This window comes from Oncorhynchus tshawytscha, linkage group LG10 (assembly GCF_018296145.1).
Source record: "Oncorhynchus tshawytscha isolate Ot180627B linkage group LG10, Otsh_v2.0, whole genome shotgun sequence".
Classification (NCBI taxonomy): domain Eukaryota; kingdom Metazoa; phylum Chordata; class Actinopteri; order Salmoniformes; family Salmonidae; genus Oncorhynchus; species Oncorhynchus tshawytscha.
In genome coordinates, this window is record NC_056438.1 from 77,783,604 (window position 1) to 77,803,276 (window position 19,673).

The following is a 19,673-nucleotide window of genomic DNA, read 5'->3' on the forward strand; positions in this document are numbered from 1 at the left end:
CCCCCAGTACGCCGACTCACAACTACCTCGCCGACCCCCAGTACGCCGACTCACAACTACCTCGTACCCCCTCCAGTACGCCGACTCACAACCACCTCACTACCCCCAGTACGCCGACTCACAACTACCTCGTACCCCCAGTACGCCGACTCACAACTACCTCGTACCCCCAGTACGCCGACTCACAACTACCTCAACTACCCCCCCCAGTACGCCGACTCACAACTACCTCGTACCCCCAGTCACAACTACCTCGCCGACTCACAACTACCTCGTACCCCCAGTACGCCGACTCACAACTACCTCGTACCCCCAGTACGCCGACTCACAACTACCTCGTACCCCCAGTACGCCGACTCACAACTACCTCGTACCCCCAGTACGCCGACTCACTCACAACTACCTCGTACCCCCAGTACGCCGACTCACAACTACCTCGTACCCCCCTCGTAGTACGCCGACTCACAACTACCTCGTACCCCCACAGTACGCTGACTCACAACTACCTCGTATCCCCAGTACGCCGACTCACAACTACCTCGTACGCCGACTCCCCAGTACGCCGACTCACAACTACCTCGTACCCCCAGTACGCCGACTCACAACTACCTCTCAGTACACTCACAACTACCTCGTATCCCCAGTACGCCGACTCACAACTACCTCGTACCCCCAGTATGCCGACTCACAACTACCTCGTACCCCCAGTACGCCGACTCACTAGTGGAACTCCCTGTATATAGCCTTCTTATTGTTATTGTATTGTGTTATTTTACTGTGTTTAGTATCTTCTTTGTGGATGAAGGGCTCGTAAAGCATTTCACGTTAAAGTATGCACTTGATTTGAGGTGAGAGGCCCTTTCTCTTCACAGAGTCCTGTCTTTCTGTTGGTCAGGCAGACTGTGGCTCAAATTGCACCCTATTCCCTACTTTTTGGTTAAAAAAAAGTGTAAAGGGCTGATTAGTGGTAACACACACACACACACACACACACACACACACACACACACACACACACACACATTAACAACCCTTGCTATCTCTAACCCCAGCCATGACATCTGTAGCTATCTTCTGACCTGCTGATCTGGGGCGGCAGGGTAGCCTAGTGGTTAGAGCGTTGGACTAGTAACCGGAAGGTTGCAAACCGCTGAGCTGACAAGGTACTCTGTCGTTCTGCCCCTGAACAGGCAGTTAACCCACTGTTCCTAGGCCGTCATTGAAAATAAGAATTGGTTCTTAACTGACTTGCCTAGTTAAATAAAGGTTAAAAAAAAATATCAGCTGTGTCTTGACCTTACCCACCACTATCTGTCATTTAGCTAGCTACTAGCATGGCCAGGCGTTAGCTCTCCAAACTGTTATTGGTACCACTACATCACCCACACACCGGTTACATATCTTCCTCTCCGATCACTCTGCTGTAGATTTTCATTATTTTACTAACCTGAATTATTTCCTCTAACGTCTAGACCTGCGGGTTATCTATTTAACCATGTATTACTCTCCTCTCTTTCTGTCTTATTTACTAACTCTCGCTCTCTCCTTCTCTCTCCAATCTCGTTTGCGTTCCGAATTACCTTCAACTAGGTGGTACACCGATTAGAGGTAAGGATGATGGGGTAATAAACGTGTTACGAAAATGTCACTCCATCCCTCCGTCACTTCAACCTCAACCTCCGTCAGCCTCTCTCCCTCGTTCCACCTCTCTTAACCTTCGACCTCTCCACTCTGCCCCTTTGCCACCACTGCCAATGTCTTCACGCTGTCCAGTCCATTCTCTGTTTCTTGTCCGTGTCCCATCTCTACTTCCAGATGCATTGTGGGAAACACTGGACAAGGCAGACAGAAGGTGATAGCTACCTTGTGCATACGCTTCTACACACGTTCTTGGTTTTTAGTTCAAATATAAACCCTGTGGATTTATAACCACTAGAGACCAAACTCCTTCCCCAGTCTCTGTCCCTAGCTGTAGGAGAGGGGTGTTACTGTAAGTACAGGCCAGTCTCTGTCCCTAGCTGTAGGAGAGGGGTGTTACTGTAAGTACAGGCCAGTCTCTGTCTCTAGCTGTAGGAGAGGGGTGTTACTGTAAGTACAGGCCAGTCTCTGTCTCTAGCTGTAGGAGAGGGGTGTTACTGTAAGTACAGGCCAGTCTCTGTCTCTAGCTGTAGGAGAGGGGTGTTACTGTAAGTACAGGCCAGTCTCTGTCTCTAGCTGTAGGAGAGTGGTGTTACTGTAAGTACAGGCCAGTCTCTGTCCCTAGCTGTAGGAGAGGGGTGTTACTGTAAGTACAGGCCAGTCTCTGTCCCTAGCTGTAGGAGAGGGGTGTTATTTTAATTACAGACCAGTCTCTGTATCTAGCTATAGGAGAGGGGTGTTACTGTAAGTACAGGCCAGTCTCTGTCTCTAGCTGTAGGAGAGGGGTGTTACTGTAAGTACAGGCCAGTCTCTGTCTCTAGCTGTAGGAGAGGGGTGTTACTGTAAGTACAGGCCAGTCTCTGTCTCTAGCTGTAGGAGAGTGGTGTTACTGTAAGTACAGGCCAGTCTCTGTCCCTAGCTGTAGGAGAGGGGTGTTACTGTAAGTACAGGCCAGTCTCTGTCCCTAGCTGTAGGAGAGGGGTGTTATTTTAATTACAGACCAGTCTCTGTATCTAGCTATAGGAGAGGGGTGTTACTGTAAGTACAGGCCAGTCTCTGTCCCTAGCTGTAGGAGAGGGGTGTTATTTTAATTACAGGCCAGTCTCTGTCCCTAGCTATAGGAGAGGGGTGTTACTGTAAGTACAGGCCAGTCTCTGTCCCTAGCTGTAGGAGAGGGGTGTTATTTTAATTACAGGCCAGTCTCTGTCCCTAGCTATAGGAGAGGGGTGTTATTTTAATTACAGGCCAGTCTCTGTCCCTAGCTATAGGAGAGGGGTGTTATTTTAATTACAGGCCAGTCTCTGTCCCTAGCTATAGGAGAGGGGTGTTACTGTAAGTACAGGCCAGTCTCTGTCCCTAGCTGTAGGAGAGGGGTGTTACTGTAAGTACAGGCCAGTCTCTGTCCCTAGGGGATATAGGCCTATATCTGGTATCAATGGATGACTTTGCCTGAATAAAATGTAAATGACTTGATTTGCATACAAGCACGACAGCCCTCTGATTGAAATTGTCCTCTCTTCCTGGAGTGGAAGTAGCGTTTCAGTTGATCTCTAGTGGTAATGGTGGCTGTCTGATGGTAGATGTCTGAGGGTAGCTGAATAGCACAGAACAATGCATTAACAGCACTTTGAATCAGGGTCCTGAAAGGCTACCCTATGTCCTGATAGTATCGCTTGCCAGACAGAGGCTGTTGAAAGATGTAAATATCCTGCTATCTGAGAGGTTGGTCTCTGGAGGAGATGATGCCATGTGGGGTTGGTCTCTGAAGATGAGGATGCCATGGGGGTTGGTCTCTTAACATGATGCCAAGGGGGTTGGTCTCTTAACATGATGCCATGGAGGTTGGTCTCTGAAGATGATGATGCCATGGGGGTTGGTCTCTGAAGATGATGATGCCATGGGGGTTGGTCTCTGAAGATGATGATGCCATGGGGGTTGGTCTCTGGAGATGATGCCATGGGGGTTGGTCTCTTAAGATGATGCCAAGGGGTTGGTCTCTTAACATGATGCCATGGGGGTTGGTCTCTGAAGATGATGCCATGGGGTTGGTCTCTGAAGATGATGCCAAGGGGTTGGTCTCTGAAGATGATGCCATGGGGTTGGTCTCTTAAGATGATGATGCCATGGGGTTGGTCTCTGAAGATGATGCCATGGGGGTTGGTCTCTGAAGATGATGCCATGGGGTTGGTCTCTGGAGAGATGATGCCATGTGGGGTTGGTCTCTGAAGATGATGATGCCATGGGGGTTGGTCTCTTAAGATGATGCCAAGGGGTTGGTCTCTGGAGAAGATGCCATGGGGGTTGGTCTCTGAAGATGATGCCATGGGGGGGTGGTCTCTTAAGATGATGCCATGGGGGTTAGTCTCTGAAGATGATGCCAAGGGGTTGGTCTCTGAAGATGATGATGCCATGGGGGTTGGTCTCTGGAGGAGATGATGCCATGGGGGTTGGTCTCTGAAGATGATGCCATGGGGGTTAGTCTCTGGAGATGATGCCATGGGGGTTGGTCTCTGGAGAAGATGATGCCATGTGGGGTTGGTCTCTGAAGAGGATGCCATGGGGTTGGTCTCTGGATATGATGCCAAGGGGTTGGTCTCTTAAGACGATGCCAAGGGGGTTGGTCTCTTAACATGATGCCATGGAGGTTGGTCTCTGAAGATGATGCCAAGGGGTTGGTCTCTTAAGACGATTCCAAGGGGTTGGTCTCTTAACATGATGCCATGGGGTTGGTCTCTGAAGATGATGATGCCATGGGGTTGGTCTCTGAAGATGATGCCATGGGGGTTGGTCTCTGGAGGAGATGATGTCATGGGGGTTGGTCTCTGAAGATGATGATGCCATGGGGGTTGGTCTCTGGAGGAGATGATGCCATGGGGGTTGGTCTCTGGAGGAGATGATGCCATGTGGGGTTGGTCTCTGGAGGAGATGATGCCATGGGGTTGGTCTCTGAAGATGATGATGCCATGGGGTTGGTCTCTGGAGGAGATGATGCCATGGGGGTTGGTCTCTGAAGATGATGCCATGGGGGTTGGTCTCTGGAGATGATGCCAAGGGGTTGGTCTCTGAAGATGATGCCAAGGGGTTTGGTCTCTTAACATGATGCCATGGGGGTTGGTCTCTGAAGATGATGATGCCATGGGGGTTGGTCTCTGGAGAAGATGATGCCATGGGGGTTGGTCTCTTAAGACGATGCCATGGGGTTGGTCTCTGAAGATGATGCCATGGGGTTGGTCTCTGAAGATGATGATGCCATGGAGGTTGGTCTCTGAAGATGATGCCATGGAGGTTGGTCTCTGGAGGAGATGATGCCATGGGGGTTGGTCTCTTAACATGATGCCATGGGGTTGGTCTCTGTAGATGATGCCATGGGGTTGGTCTCTGGAGATGATGCCAAGGGGTTGGTCTCTTAAGACGATGCCAAGGGGTTGGTCTCTTAACATGATGCCATGGGGGTTGGTCTCTGAAGATGATGGTGCCATGGAGGTTGGTCTCTGAAGATGATGCCATGGAGGTTGGTCTCTGGAGGAGATGATGCCATGGGGGTTGGTCTCTGGAGGAGATGATGCCATGGTGGTTGGTCTCTGAAGATGATGATGCCAAGGGGTTGGTCTCTTAACATGATGCCATGGGGTTGGTCTCTGAAGATGATGATACCATGGGGGTTGGTCTCTGGAGGAGATGATGCCATGGGGTTGGTCTCTGGAGGAGATGATGCCATGGGGGTTGGTCTCTGGAGAAGATGATGCCATGGAGGTTGGTCTCTGGAGATGATGCCATGGGCGTTGGTCTCTGGAGATGATGCCATGAAGGTTAGTCTCTGGAGGAGATTATGCCATGGAGGTTGGTCTCTGGAGGAGATGATGCCATGGGGGTTGGTCTCTGGAGGAGATGATGCCATGGGGGTTGGTCTCTGGAGGAGATGCAGATTGACAATAGATACATCAGTATGCAGGTACATGACTGAGCTGATTCAGGAGGAGATGGAGATTGACAATATATACATCAGTATGCAGGTACATGACTGAGTTGATTCAGGAGGAGATGCAGATTGACAATAGATACATCAGTATGCAGGTACATGACTGAGCTGATTCAGGAGGAGATGCAGATTGACAATAGATACATCAGTATGCAGGTACATGACTGAGCTGATTCAGGAGGAGATGCAGATTGACAATAGATACATCAGTATGCAGGTACATGACTGAGCTGATTCAGGAGGAGATGAGGAAGGCGTGTGACAGATTTGAAGGATCACTGACGTTGTCATAACCTCTATTAGTTGGTGTCACCAACACACGCACACACACACACACACACACACACACACACACACACACACACACACACACACACACACACACTTGCTTGATACTGAACCTGTTTGGTACATTCATCCCATATAATACATGTCTGCTATCCACAATGTGTCCTGACATTGTAAAGCTCATTGTTTGTCACCGTCTGCAACCTGTATGGTGTCTGGTGTTACATCAATTCTTACAGTGTTATTCTATAGATTATTACCTTGGGTTTAAACAGGGTATTATTACATGTCTCGCTAGTACTAAGCTCTGAAACAACAGTATGTTGTTACGTGTCATTAAAGTATGGATATATATGTGGAGGCATATTTATTCTTTTAACATGACATTCAGGTAAGTCTGTCTGCTGCCACTGCTATTCTATTGCTGTGTTTGGTAATCAGCCCCCCAAAAAAAATCAGCCTTCTCCTAAGGTGGTGAAATACTGTAATTCAGCAGAACTGAACAGAACTCAATCTGCCTTTGTTTTTCTCTTCCTCTTCTACTTCCTGTTCCTCTGAGATGATGATGACAGTGACTAGCTGTTGTCGTATCCTTTGGCTATGCCGGATTAAGTGATATGACATGCTATTCTATAAAATCCTTTCTCCGTAATTAATATTACCTGATTGAGCTAATCATGTAAATGTAATTAACTAGAAAGTCGGGGGGCACCACGAAAGGGTGTTTATAGAGCTGTTATCTTCCGAATAAATTCTGAAATTCTGAATTCTGTAATATTTGACATCAATAGCAGTCAATATTAATCATCTTCTTAATTCAGTCTCATCTGAAAGTTGTAAATTCTTGGTTATCTTCACGAACCCTGGCTAACAAGTTGAATCAGCAATACAAAATTGGGTTTCATTATTTTTTTTTACTAAATACCTAACTAATCACACAGAATTACATATACACAGAATGCAAATAATGTCATACAGAAAACGTCCCTGGTGGACGGAGCCGACATGACGGCTGGCTACACAAAGGAAAGGGGGTTGGCTTGAATGGAAGAGCGGGAAGACTGAGGAACAAAGGGTGAAGCTGTGCTATCGTAAATACAGTATCTTATGCATTCTAAATTACCGCCCATTTGGAAAAGGAAAATGCAATAAATATTTACTCTAAGCTGCGCTTCGGTAGGTTGGTCGTAGGTGCTGGTCGTGTTGCCCAACATAGATCTTCCTGTCCTCGGAAGAATAGTATAGTCAGTACAACGCAGCTAGTTACTGTCATCATCACCATCTCAGCTGAATAAGTATAGTCAGTACAACACAGCTAGTTACTGTCATCATCATCATCTCAGCTGAATAAGTATAGTCAGTACAACACAGCTAGTTACTGTCATCATCATCTCAGCTGAATTAGTATAGTCAGTACAACACAGCTAGTTACTGTCATCATCACCATCTCAGCTGAATAAGTATAGTCAGTACAACACAGCTAGTTACTGTCATCATCATCATCTCAGCTGAATAAGTATAGTCAGTACAACACAGCTAGTTACTGTCATCATCATCTCAGCTGAATTAGTATAGTCAGTACAACACAGCTAGTTACTGTCATCATCACCATCTCAGCTGAATAAGTATAGTCAGTACAACACAGCTAGTTACTGGGCTGCTACCTGGGCTGCTACCTGGGCTTCTACCTGGGCTGCTACCTGGGCTTCTACCTGGGCTGCTACCGGTGTGTCTACATAATACAGTAGTTAGAGCCATGTGGCAGAAGCACTTTAACTTTCTGAGATGGAGACTACGTCCCAAAGTTGACCCTGTTCCCTACAATGTGCATTTCTTTTGAATAGGGGATTACTGTACGGTACATATTGCGCTATATATGGAATAGGGTGCCATTTTAGGACTTACGCCAAGTCCCGGTGGTGATGGGTAGCCAGGAAGTCCGTATATATTTATATTACCCTGTTTTCTCCCCAATTTTGTGGTATCCACTGTAACTACTCAGATGGAACCTGGGTTTGATTGGAGCTCAGATGGAACCTGGGTTTGATTGGAGCTCAGATGGAACCTGGGTTTGATTGGAGCTCAGATGGAACCTGGGTTTGATTGGAGCTCAGATGGAACCTGGGTTTGATTGGAGCTCAGATGGAACCTGGGTTTGATTGGAGCTCAGATGGAACCTGGGTTTGATTGGAGCTCAGATGGAACCTGGGTTTGATTGGAGCTCAGATGGAACCTGGGTTTGATTGGAGCTCAGATGGAACCTGGGTTTGATTGGAGCTCAGATGGAACCTGGGTTTGATTGGAGCTCAGATGGAACCTGGGTTTGATTGGAGCTCAGATGGAACCTGGGTTTGATTGGAGCTCAGATGGAACCTGGGTTTGATTGGAGCTCAGATGGAACCTGGGTTTGATTGGAGCTCAGATTGAACCTGGGTTTGATTGGAGCTCAGATTGAACCTGGGTTTGATTGGAGCTCAGATTGAACCTGGGTTTGATTGGAGCTCAGATGGAACCTGGGTTTGATTGGAGCTCAGATGGAACCTGGGTTTGATTGGAGCTCAGATGGAACCTGGGTTTGATTGGAGCTCAGATTGAACCTGGGTTTGATTGGAGCTCAGATTGAACCTGGGTTTGATTGGAGCTCAGATTGAACCTGGGTTTGATTGGAGCTCTGATGGAACCTGGGTTTGATTGGAGCTCAGATGGAACCTGGATTTGATTGGAGCTCAGATGGAACCTGGGTTTGATTGGAGCTCAGATGGAACCTGGGTTTGATTGGAGCTCAGATTGAACCTGGGTTTGATTGGAGCTCAGATGGATCCTGGGTTTGATTGGAGCTCAGATTGAACCTGGGTTTGATTGGAGCTCAGATGGAACCTGGATTTGATTGGAGCTCAGATGGAACCTGGGTTTGATTGGAGCTCAGATTGAACCTGGGTTTGATTGGAGCTCAGTAGTTATTCATCAACAGGAATCAACCGTTGGATGGTCCCATCTCACCTGGTGAGGAGGGCATCGCTCTCCCTCCCTCCACTGCTTGTTTTTAGCAGCACATGATTATCTCTTGTTTGAAAGGTTAGACTCAGATATATGGCTTCTCTCAGAATAAACATATTTTTAAAGAGAGAGAGATGGGAAATATAATCTTTACTGGACTCGTGTGGATGAACGCATTAAAGTGCCACCATAGTCCACTCTGTATAAACTAGTCTTAACTACATCCTGATGGTATTGTAGTCGTTGTAGAGTAGCTTAGCCTAGCGTAGCGTTGCTAGCCTGGCAACTGTCGCCTTAGCGACCGTTATCTGGATATAAAGCTGAGCAAGAGCCCTTTATGAACTTTGTGTTTTTTTTCTTTCATGTCAGTAGTTTTCTTAGGCAGAAAAGGCATAACTAGACGTGAATATGACGTCTTGAGGTGATTCATTGACCTCTGAGACATGGACTCGACAAGAGTGTCTCGCCAGCTGTTTTTCCTGACAGGGCCAGACAGAGAGAGTTAAATATGTTGATTTGTGGGACACAGCTCACAATGCTCCAAAGCAGCAAAATCAGCTAAATGCTGATGTGTCGTCGTAGGCAAATTGTTATATAACAACTAGCGCCCTATTCGTAACACTTTATCATGCATACCGTAGAGAGAGAGAGAGAGAGAGAGAGAGAGAGAGAGAGAGAGAGAGAGAGGTGTTTGACTGTGATGCTCTCTGTCGAGGCTCTGTAGAGATAATTATAATGTTACTTCTTATGAAGTGATGAAAAACCTCAGGAAGTCTACAGAAGAGAAAATACACTTAGTCGTACTAGATGGTTCATACGTCTGTTTTGGTCATGTGATGAAAAACGAGATGGTCAGGGGTCGTTGATCTAAGGTTGTCAAACAGTTTAAGAATGAAGGTAATCTGAACCTTTTCTTTCTTCTGGTCAATCCCGATCAGAAACCCTGTTAGATTTACTAGATGGTTTAGTCCTGATTAAACCCTGTTACATTTACTAGATGGTTTAGTCCTGAATAAACCCTGTTAGCTTTACTAGATGGTTTAGTCCTGATTAAACCCTGTTACATTTACTAGATGGTTTAGTCCTGAATAAACCCTGTTAGATTTACTAGATGGTTTAGTCCTGAATAAACCCTGTTACGTTTACTAGATGGTTTAGTCCTGATTAAACCCTGTTACATTTACTAGATGGTTTAGTCCTGATTAAACCCTGTTACATTTACTAGATGGTTTAGTCCTGATTAAACCCTGTTACATTTACTAGATGGTTTAGTCCTGATTAAACCCTGTTACATTTACTAGATGGTTTAGTCCTGATTAAACCCTGTTACATTTACTAGATGGTTTAGTCCTGATTAAACCCTGTTAGATTTACTAGATGGTTTAGTCCTGATTAAACCCTGTTACATTTACTAGATGGTTTAGTCCTGAATAAACCCTGTTAGATTTACTAGATGGTTTAGTCCTGATTAAACCCTGTTACATTTACTAGATGGTTTAGTCCTGAATAAACCCTGTTAGATTTACTAGATGGTTTAGTCCTGATTAAACCCTGTTAGATTTACTAGATGGTTTAGTCCTGATTAAACCCTGTTACATTTACTAGATGGTTTAGTCCTGAATAAACCCTGTTAGATTTACTAGATGGTGTGTAATCCTGAATAAACCCTGTTAGATTTACTAGATGGTTTGGTCCTGATTAAACCCTGTTAGATTTACTAGATGGTTTAGTCCTGATTAAACCCTGTTAGATTTACTAGATGGTTTAGTCCTGATTAAACCCTGTTAGATTTACTAGATGGTTTAGTCCTGATTAAACCCTGTTAGATTTACTAGATGGTGTAGCCTGAATAAACCCTGTTAGATTTACTAGATGGTTTAGTCCTGATTAAACCCTGTTAGATGTACTAGATGGTGTAGTCCTGATTAAACCCTGTTAGATGTACTAGATGGTGTGTAATCCTGAAATGGTCTATAATGAGAGAAAAAAACAGCACATCCTAAGGTTATCAAACAATTTTATAAAATGAAGGCAAAATGATTGTTCAAAGCCCACACTAGCATAATACTTAGAAAACACTCCCAACTCATTACGTTACTCTTGAGTATTATAGAGACCCTTCTCTCGCCATGTCCTTAGATGGTAACTGTGTATTTAACCCCTGCAGGAGCCCTACAGATTGAGAACAGTGAGGAGTCAGACCAGGGGAAGTATGAGTGTGTTGCCATGAACAACGCTGGAACACGCTACGCAGCCCCAGCCAATCTCTACGTGCGAGGTAAGGTCCAGCCGTTCATATTGCCCTCCGTTCATCGCTACGTCTCTTCAATGGTCATTTATGTCCTCACCTAAACAACAATGTCATGGTTTTTTTGTGTGTTTTTTTTTAAATAACTCACCGTAACCTCATCCCCACAGGAAGTCTCTCTCTCTGTCTGAACAGCTGCAGCCAAACCGTTTTCCACCTCCGTCTATAAAAACATGCCAGGGGTTTTATTTTCACACTGTCTGTTGAACGTTTTTAGTTCTATCCTCTCATTTTACATTGACATGTTAGTCATTTAGCAGATACTCTTATCCAGAGAGACTTACAGTGAGTGCATTCATTTTAAGATTGCTAGATGGGACAACCACATGTTATTGTAAGTACATTTTTCCTCAATAAAGTAGCTATCAGCAATGTCAGAGCTGGTAGGGGGGAAAAAGTCAAGTGCAGGAATTAGTTCTCTCCTCTCCCCTCATTTCTCCTCTCCCCTCCTTTCTCCTCTCCTTTCTCCTCTCCTCTCCCCTCCTTTGTCCTCTCCCCTCCTTTCTCCTCTTCCCTCCTTTGTCCTCTCCCCTCCTTTCTCCTCTTCCCTCCTTTCTCCTCTTCCCTCCTTTCTCCTCTTCCCTCCTTTCTCCTCTCCCCTCCTTTCTCCTCTTCCCTCCTTTCTCCTCTCCCCCCAGCCTTTCTCCTCTCCCCTCCTTTCTCCTCTCCCCTCCTTTCTCCTCTTCTTGCCCCCCTCCTTTCTCCTCTCTCCCCTCCTTTCTCCTCTCCCCTTTTCTCCTCTTCCCTCCCCTCCTTTCTCCTCTCCCCTCCTTTCTCCTCTTCCCTCCCCTTTTCTCCTCTCCCCTTTTCTCCTCTCCCCTCCTTTCTCCTCTCCCTCTCTCCTTTCTCCTCTCCTTTCTCCTCTCCTCTCCCCTCCTTTGTCCTCTCCCCCCTTTCCCTCTTCTCCCTCCTTTGTCCTCTCCCCTCCTTTCTCCTCTTCCCTCCTTTCTCCTCTTCCCTCCTTTCTCCTCTTCCCTCCTTTCTCCTCTCCCCTCCTTTCTCCTCTTCCCTCCTTTCTCCTCTCCCCTCCTTTCTCCTCTCCCCTCCTTTCTCCTCTCCCCTCCTTTCTCCTCCCCCTCCTTTCCCTCTTCCCTCCCCTTTTCTCCTCTTCTCCCCTCCTTTCTCCTCTTCCCTCCCCTCCTTTCTCCTCTTCCCTCCTTTCTCCTCTTCCCTCCTTTGTCCTCTCCCCTCCTTTCTCCTCTCCCCTCCTTTGTTCTCTCCCCCCTTTGTTCTCTCTCCTTTGTCCTCTCCCCTCCTTTCTCCTCTCCCCTCCTTTGTCGTCTCTCCTCGTTTCTCCTCTCCCCTCCTTTGTCGTCTCTCCTTGTTTCTCCTCTCCCCTCCTTTCTCCTCTCCCCTCCTTTGTTCTCCCCCTCCTTTGTTCTCCCTCCTTTGTCCTCTCCCCTCCTTTCTCCTCTCCCCTCCTTTGTCGTCTCTCCTCGTTTCTCCTCTCCCCTCCTTTGTCGTCTCCCTCGTTTCTCCTCTCCCCCTCCTTTCTCCTCTCCCCTCCTTTGTCGTCTCTCCTCGTTTCTCCTCTCCCCTCCTTTGTCGTCTCTCCTCGTTTCTCCTCTCCCCTCCTTTGTTCTCTCCCCTCCTTTGTTCTCTCCCTCCTTTGTTCTCTCCCCTCCTTTGTCCTCTCCCCTCCTTTCTCCTCTCCCTCCTTTGTCGTCTCTCCTCGTTTCTCCTCTCCCCTCCTTTGTCGTCTCTCCTCGTTTCTCCTCTCCCCTCCTTTGTCGTCTCTCCTCGTTTCTCCTCTCCCCTCCTTTGTCGTCTCTCCTCGTTTCTCCTCTCCCCTCCTTTGTCGTCTCTCCTCGTTTCTCCTCTCCCCTCCTTTCTCCTCTCCCCTCCTTTCTCCTCTCCTCTCCTTTGTCGTCTCTCCTCGTTTCTCCTCTCCCCTCCTTTGTCGTCTCTCCTCGTTTCTCCTCTCCCCTCCTTTGTCGTCTCTCCTCCTTCTCCTCTCCCCTCCTTTGTCGTCTCTCCTCGTTTCTCCTCTCCCCTCCTTTGTCGTCTCTCCTCGTTTCTCCTCTCCCCTCCTTTGTCGTCTCTCCTCGTTTCTCCTCTCCCCTCCTTTCTCCTCTCCCCTCCTTTGTCCTCTCCTCGTTTCTCCTCTCCCCTCCTTTGTCGTCTCTCCTCGTTTCTCCTCTCCCCTCCTTTGTCGTCTCTCCTCGTTTCTCCTCTCCCCTCCTTTGTCGTCTCTCCTCGTTTCTCCTCTCCCCTCCTTTGTCGTCTCTCCTCGTTTCTCCTCTCCCCTCCTTTCTCCTCTCCCCCTCCTTTCTCCTCTCCCCTCCTTTCTCCTCTCCCCTCCTTTGTCGTCCTCTCCTTCTCCTCTTCTCGTCTCTCCTCGTTTCTCCTCTCCCCCCTTTGTCTCTCTCCTCGTTTCTCCTCTCCCCTCCTTTCTCCTCTCCCTCCTTTGTCCTCTCCTCGTTTCTCCTCTCCCCTCCTTTGTCGTCTCTCCTCGTTTCTCCTCTCCCCTCTTTTGTCGTCTCTCCTCGTTTCTCCTCTCCCCTCCTTTGTCGTCTCTCCTCGTTTCTCCTCTCCCCTCCTTTCTCCTCTCCCCTCCTTTCTCCTCTCCCCTCCTTTCTCCTCTCCTCTCCTTTCCTCTCTCCTTTCTTCTCTGTATCATAGTTGAGCTGGTACAGAGCCTGGTGGTTCAGAGTGAGGCCATTTTCTCTTATTGTTCTGAGTGTGTGAAGAGACTGACAATAACATGTGTGTGCTGAGGATATAGGTCAGGGTTAAGTCCAGGTCACAAGCCGATGAGACTTTCTCAGGTACATGGAAGAAAGAAATGTGCTGCCGTCTGTATTACTGGGAGAGAGAGAGGGAAGGAGAGAGAAGGAAGGAGAGAGAGAGAAGGAAGGAGAGAGCGAGAGGGAAGGAGAGAGAGCGAGGAGGGAAGGAGAGAGAGAGAGAGAGAGGGAAGGAGAGGAGAGAGAGAGAAGGAAGGAGAGAGAGAGAGGGAAGGAGAGAGAGAGAAGGAAGGAGAGAGAGAGAGGGAAGGAGAGAGAGAGGGAAGGAGAGAGAGAGAGAGAAGAGAGAGATAGAGGGGGAAGGAGAGCGAGAGGGGGAAGGAGAGCGAGAGAGGGAAGGAAAGCGAGAGAGGGAAGGAGAGAGAGAGGGAAGGAGAGAGCAAGAGGGAAGGAGGGAGAGAGGGAAGGAGGGAGAGAGGGAAGGAGACAGAGAGGGAAGGAGAGAGAGAGAGAGCTTTGTATCACTGACTCTCTATTACTTCAACATGTTCAACTCATGTAATTTACACATATTATATTTAAATCAGACTAGACATACATTTTTTTTTCACCTTTATTTAACCAGGTAGGCTAGTTGAGAACAAGTTCTCATTTACAACTGCGACCTGGCCAAGATAAAGCAAAGCAGTGCGACACAAACAACAACACAGAGTTACACATGGAATAAACAAGCGTACAGTCAATAATACAGTAGAAAATAAAGCAAGTCTATATGCAGTGTGTGTAAATGGCGTGAGGAGGTAGGCAATAAATAGGCCATAGTAGCAAAGTAATTACAATTTAGCAGATTAACACTGAAATGATAGATGAGCAGATGATGATGAGCAGATGATGGTGTGAAAATAGTGGTACTGGTGTGCAAAAGAGCAGAAAAGTAAAGAAAAACAATATGGGGATGAAGTAGGTAGATTGGGTGGGCTATTTACAGATGGGCTATGTACAGCTGCAGCGATCAGTTAGCTGCTCAGATAGCTGATGTTTAAAGTTAGTGAGGGAAATGTAACATGCTGACCAGACCAGACACGTCACGTGCGCGAGCGTCGCAAAATAAATTTAGAAATCCATGTTATTCAATTATTGCACACTGCGCGCCAACGAGCGTCTGCGATGCCAAGGGCTAAAATAGAACTCCTTTCTATTTCTGACGCAGATCGCGGTGTAAGTCCTGCCTCTACCATCTTCTCATTGGTTTATAGAAGCAGGTACCCACGGGCCAACTCCTCATTGGTTATACCCACGTGGGTGATTGAAAGATGAACTGTTTTGCAGGTTGTCATGGTAATACTACGGAAGTGTAGATGACAATCACCATATAAGTTCAAAGATGAGAGCCTGGAAGGAGGAGAGATGACTAGAAACTATTCGGTTGACCGTTTTATGTGTGGATTAATTGTCGGAGTAGAGGACCTTGTGCATTTCAGGTAAAATAACAGCTCAATGTTTATATCCTAGGACAAATTAGCTAGCAACAGCAAGCTAGCTAAATATGACAAATGCACGATAGCGCATGATGACGCACGTGAGCAGCCTGGTTTGGGTTCCGTGTTAGTCTCCAGCTTCAGTGATTTTTGCAATTTGTTCCAGTCACTGGCAGCAGAGAACTGGAAGGAAAGGCGGCCAAAGGAGGTGTTGGCTTTGGGGATGACCAGTCAGATATACCTGCTGGAGCACGTGCTACGGGTGGTTGTTGTTATCGTGACCAGTGAGCTGAGAGATGTCGGAGTTTTACCTAGCATAGACTTATAGATGGCCTGGAGCCAGTGGGTTTGGCGACGAGTATGAAGCGAGGGCCAGCCAACGAGAGCGTACAGGTCGCAGTGGTGGATGGTATAAGGGGCTTTGGTAACAAAACAGATGGCACTGTGAAAGACTGCATCCAGTTTGCTGAGTAGAGTATTGGAAGCTATTTTGTAGATGACATCGCCGAGGATCGGTAGGATCGTCAGTTTTACTAGGGGAAGTTTGGCGGCGTGAGTGAAGAAGGCTTTGTTGCGGAATAGAAAGCCGACTCTAGATTTTATTTTGGATTGCACATGTTTGATATGGGTCTGGAAGGAGAGTTTACAGTCTAGACACCTAAGTATTTGTAGTTGTCCACGTATTCTAGGTCAGAACCGTCCAGAGTAGTGATGCTAGTCGGGCAGGCGGTTGTGGGCAGCAAATGGTTGAAAATCATGCATTTGGTTTTACTATTGTTTAAGAGCAGTTTGAGGCCACAGAAGGAGTGTTATATGGCATTGAAGCTCGTTTGTAGGTTAGTTAACCTGTAGTGACACCCCAGCCCGTGAACGGGACCGTTGTCATCATCTGACACTAATTAGCATAACGCAACGGACATAAATCTTCCTAGAAAATCTTCCTATTCATGAAAATCACAAATGAAATATATTGGAACGCAGCTTAGCCTTTTGTTAATCACCCTGTCATCTCAGATTTTCAAAATATGCTTTACAGCCAACGCTAGACAAGCATTTGTGTAAGTTTATCATAGCCTAGCATAGCATTATGCCTTGCTAGCAGCAGTCAACCTTGTCACGGAAATCAGAAAAGCAATCAAATTAAATAGTTTACCTTTGATGAACTTCGGATGTTTTCACTCACGAGACTCCCAGGTAGACAGCCAAAGTTCATTTTTTCCCAAAATATTATTTTTGTAGGCGAAATAGCTCCGTTTGTTCTTCACATTTGGCTGAGAAATCGCCCAAAATTGCGGTCACCACAACGCCGAAAAATATTCCAAATTAGCTCCATAATATCGACAGGAACATGGCAAACGTTGTTTAGAATCCATCCTCAAGGTGTTTTTCTAATATCTATTTGATAATATATCCGTTTGGACAATTAGTTTTTCACTAGGACCGATTGGAATAATGGCTACCTCTGTATTTTACGTGAGAATCTCTCTCGGAGCCACCATGTGACCACTTACGCAATGTGGCCGCCTATGGCTATTCTTCAACAGAAATGCGTAAAACTACGTCACAATGCTGTAGACACCTTGGGGAATACGCTCGTTGATGGTACATTCACAGCCATATAGGGAGTCATTGGAACGCAGCGCTTTCACAACCTGGGGCACTTCCGGATTGGATTTTTCTCAGGCTTTCGCCTGCAACATCAGTTCTGTTATACTCACTGACAATATCTTTACAGTTTTGGAAACGTTAGAGTGTTTTCTATCCAAAGCTGTCAATTATATGCATATTCTAGCATCTTTTCCTGACAAAATATCCCATTTAAAACAGGAACGTTTTTTTTTTCAAAAAATGAAAATACTGCCCCCTAACACCAGGAGGTTAACACAGTGTCCAAAGAAGGGCCAGATGTATACAGGATGGTGTCATTTGCGTAGAGGTGGATCAGAGAATAACCAGCAGCAAGAGCGACATCGTTGATAAATACAGAGAAAAGAGTTGGCCCGAGAATTGAACCCTGTGGTACCCCCATAGAGACTTCCAGAGGTTCGGACAACAGACCCTCTGATTTGACACACTGAGCTCTATCAGAGAAGTAGTTGGTGAACCAGGCGTGGCAGTCATTTGAGAAACCAAGGCTATTGAGTTTGCTGATAAGAATACGGTGATTGACAGAGTCGAAAGCCTTGGCCATGTCGATGAAGACGGCTGCACAGTACTGTCTTTTATCGATGTTGGTTATGATATCGTTTAGTACCTTGAGCGTGGCTGAACCTACAAAAAACACCAGTCTCAACATCAACAGTGAAGAGGCGACTCCGGGATGCTGGCCTTCTAGGCAGAGTTCCTCTGTCCAGTGTCTGTGTTCTTTTGCCCATCTAAATATTTGATTTTTATTGGCCAGTCTGAGATAATGCTTTTTCTTTACAACTCTGCCTAGAAGGCCAGCATCCCGGAGTCGCCTCTTCACTGTTGATGTTGAGACTGGTGTTTTGCGGGTACTATTTTATGAAGCTGCCAGTTGAGGACTTGTGAGGCATCTGTTTCTCAAACCAGACACTCTAATGTACTTGTCCTCTTGCTCAGTTGTGCACCCGGGCCTCCCACTCATCTTTCTATTCTGGTTAGAGCCAGTTTGCTCTGTTCTGTGAAGGGAGTAATACACAGCGTTGTTCACGATCTTCAGTTTTTTGGCAATTTCTCACATGGAATAGCCTTCATTTCTCAGAACAAGAATAGACTGACGAGTTTCAGAAGAAAGTATTTGTTTCTGTCAATTTTGAGCCTGTAATCGAACCCACAAATGCTGATGCTCCAGATACTCAACTAGTCTAAAGGAGGCCAGTTTCATCACTTCTTTAATCAGAACCACAGTTTCCAGCTGCGCTAACATAGTTGCAAAAGTGTTTTCTAATTATCAACTAACCTTTTAAAATTATAAACTTGGATTAGCTTACACAACGTGTCATTGGAACACAGGAGTGATGGTTGCAGATAATGGGCCTCTGTACACCTATGTAGATATTCCATTAAACAACATTAACAATGTCTACACTGTATTTCTGATCAATTTGATGTTATTTTAATGGACAAAAAATGTGCTTTTCTTTCACAAAGAAGGATATTCCATGATGACCTCAAACTTTTGAATGCTAGTGTATGTGTGTGGGTGGGTGTGTCTGTGTGGATGTGGATGTGTCTGTGTGTGGATGTGTCTGTGTGTGGGTGGGTGTGTCTGTGGGTGTGTCTGTGTGTGGGTGTCTGCGTGTGGATGTGGGTGTGTCTGTGGGTGTGTCTGTGTGGGGTGCCTGTGTGTGGGTGTCTGCGTGTGGATGTGTCTGTGTGTGGGTGGGTGTGTCTGTGGGTGTGTCTGTGTGTGGGTGTCTGCGTGTGGATGTGGGTGTGTCTGTGGGTGTGTCTGTGTGTGTGCCTGTGTGTGGGTGTCTGCGTGTGGGTGTCTGTGTGTGGGTGGGTGTGTCTGTGGGTGTGTCTGCGTGTGGATGTGGGTGTGTCTGTGGGTGTGTCTGCGTGTGGGTGTGTCTGCGTGTGGGTGTCTGTGTGTGTCATGTTTGGCCGATTCGAGCAGAGGTGTTTGTTTTTCCATCAAGGTAATTACAGTGCCTTCAGAAAGTATTCAAAATGGATTAAATAGATTGTTTCTCTCCCGTCTACACACAGTCCCTTATAATGACAAAGTCAAAACATGTTTTTAGAAATGTTTACAAATGTATTGAAATTGAAATACAGAAATATCTAATTTACATAAGTATTCACACCCCTGAGTCAATACTTTATAGAATCACCTTTGGCAGTGATTACAGCTGAGGCATTCTGGGTAATTCTCTAAGAGATTTTCCACACCTGGATTCTGTAACATTTGGCCATTTATTCTTTACAAAATTCTTCAAGCTCTGTCAAATTGGTTGTTGATCATTGCTAGACAACCATTTTCAGGTCATATTTCAGTCAAAACTGTAACTCGGCCACTCAGGAACATTCACTGTCTTCTTGGTAAGTAACTCCAGTGTAGATTTGGTCTTGTGTTTTAGGTTTTTATCCTGCTGAAAGATAAATTCATCTCCCAGTGTTTGGTGAGGAGCAGACTGAACTATGTTTTCCTCTAGGATTTTTCCTGTGCTTAACTCCATTCTGTTTATTTTTTTTTTCCTGAAAAATTCCCCAGTCCTTAACGATTACAAGCATAACATGATGCATACCCCTAACATGATGCAGCTACCATTATGCTTGACAATATGGAGAGTGGTCCTCAGAGATGTGTTGTATTGGATTTGCCACATTTT

The 19,673-nt window shown here is 46.3% G+C and overlaps 1 protein-coding gene across 11 annotated transcripts in view; it reads left to right on the forward strand.

The window, feature by feature from the left end:
* LOC112215282 (receptor-type tyrosine-protein phosphatase F) overlaps nt 1-19,673 on the forward strand; it is a 532,058-nt gene that overhangs the window by 332,788 nt on the left and 179,597 nt on the right. For all 11 annotated transcript variants that reach the window (XM_042329120.1, XM_042329124.1, XM_042329125.1 and 8 more), the window contains one exon: nt 11,070-11,180. In XM_042329120.1, the coding sequence (XP_042185054.1) occupies nt 11,070-11,180 (111 nt within the window). The remainder of the gene's footprint in view (nt 1-11,069; nt 11,181-19,673) is intronic.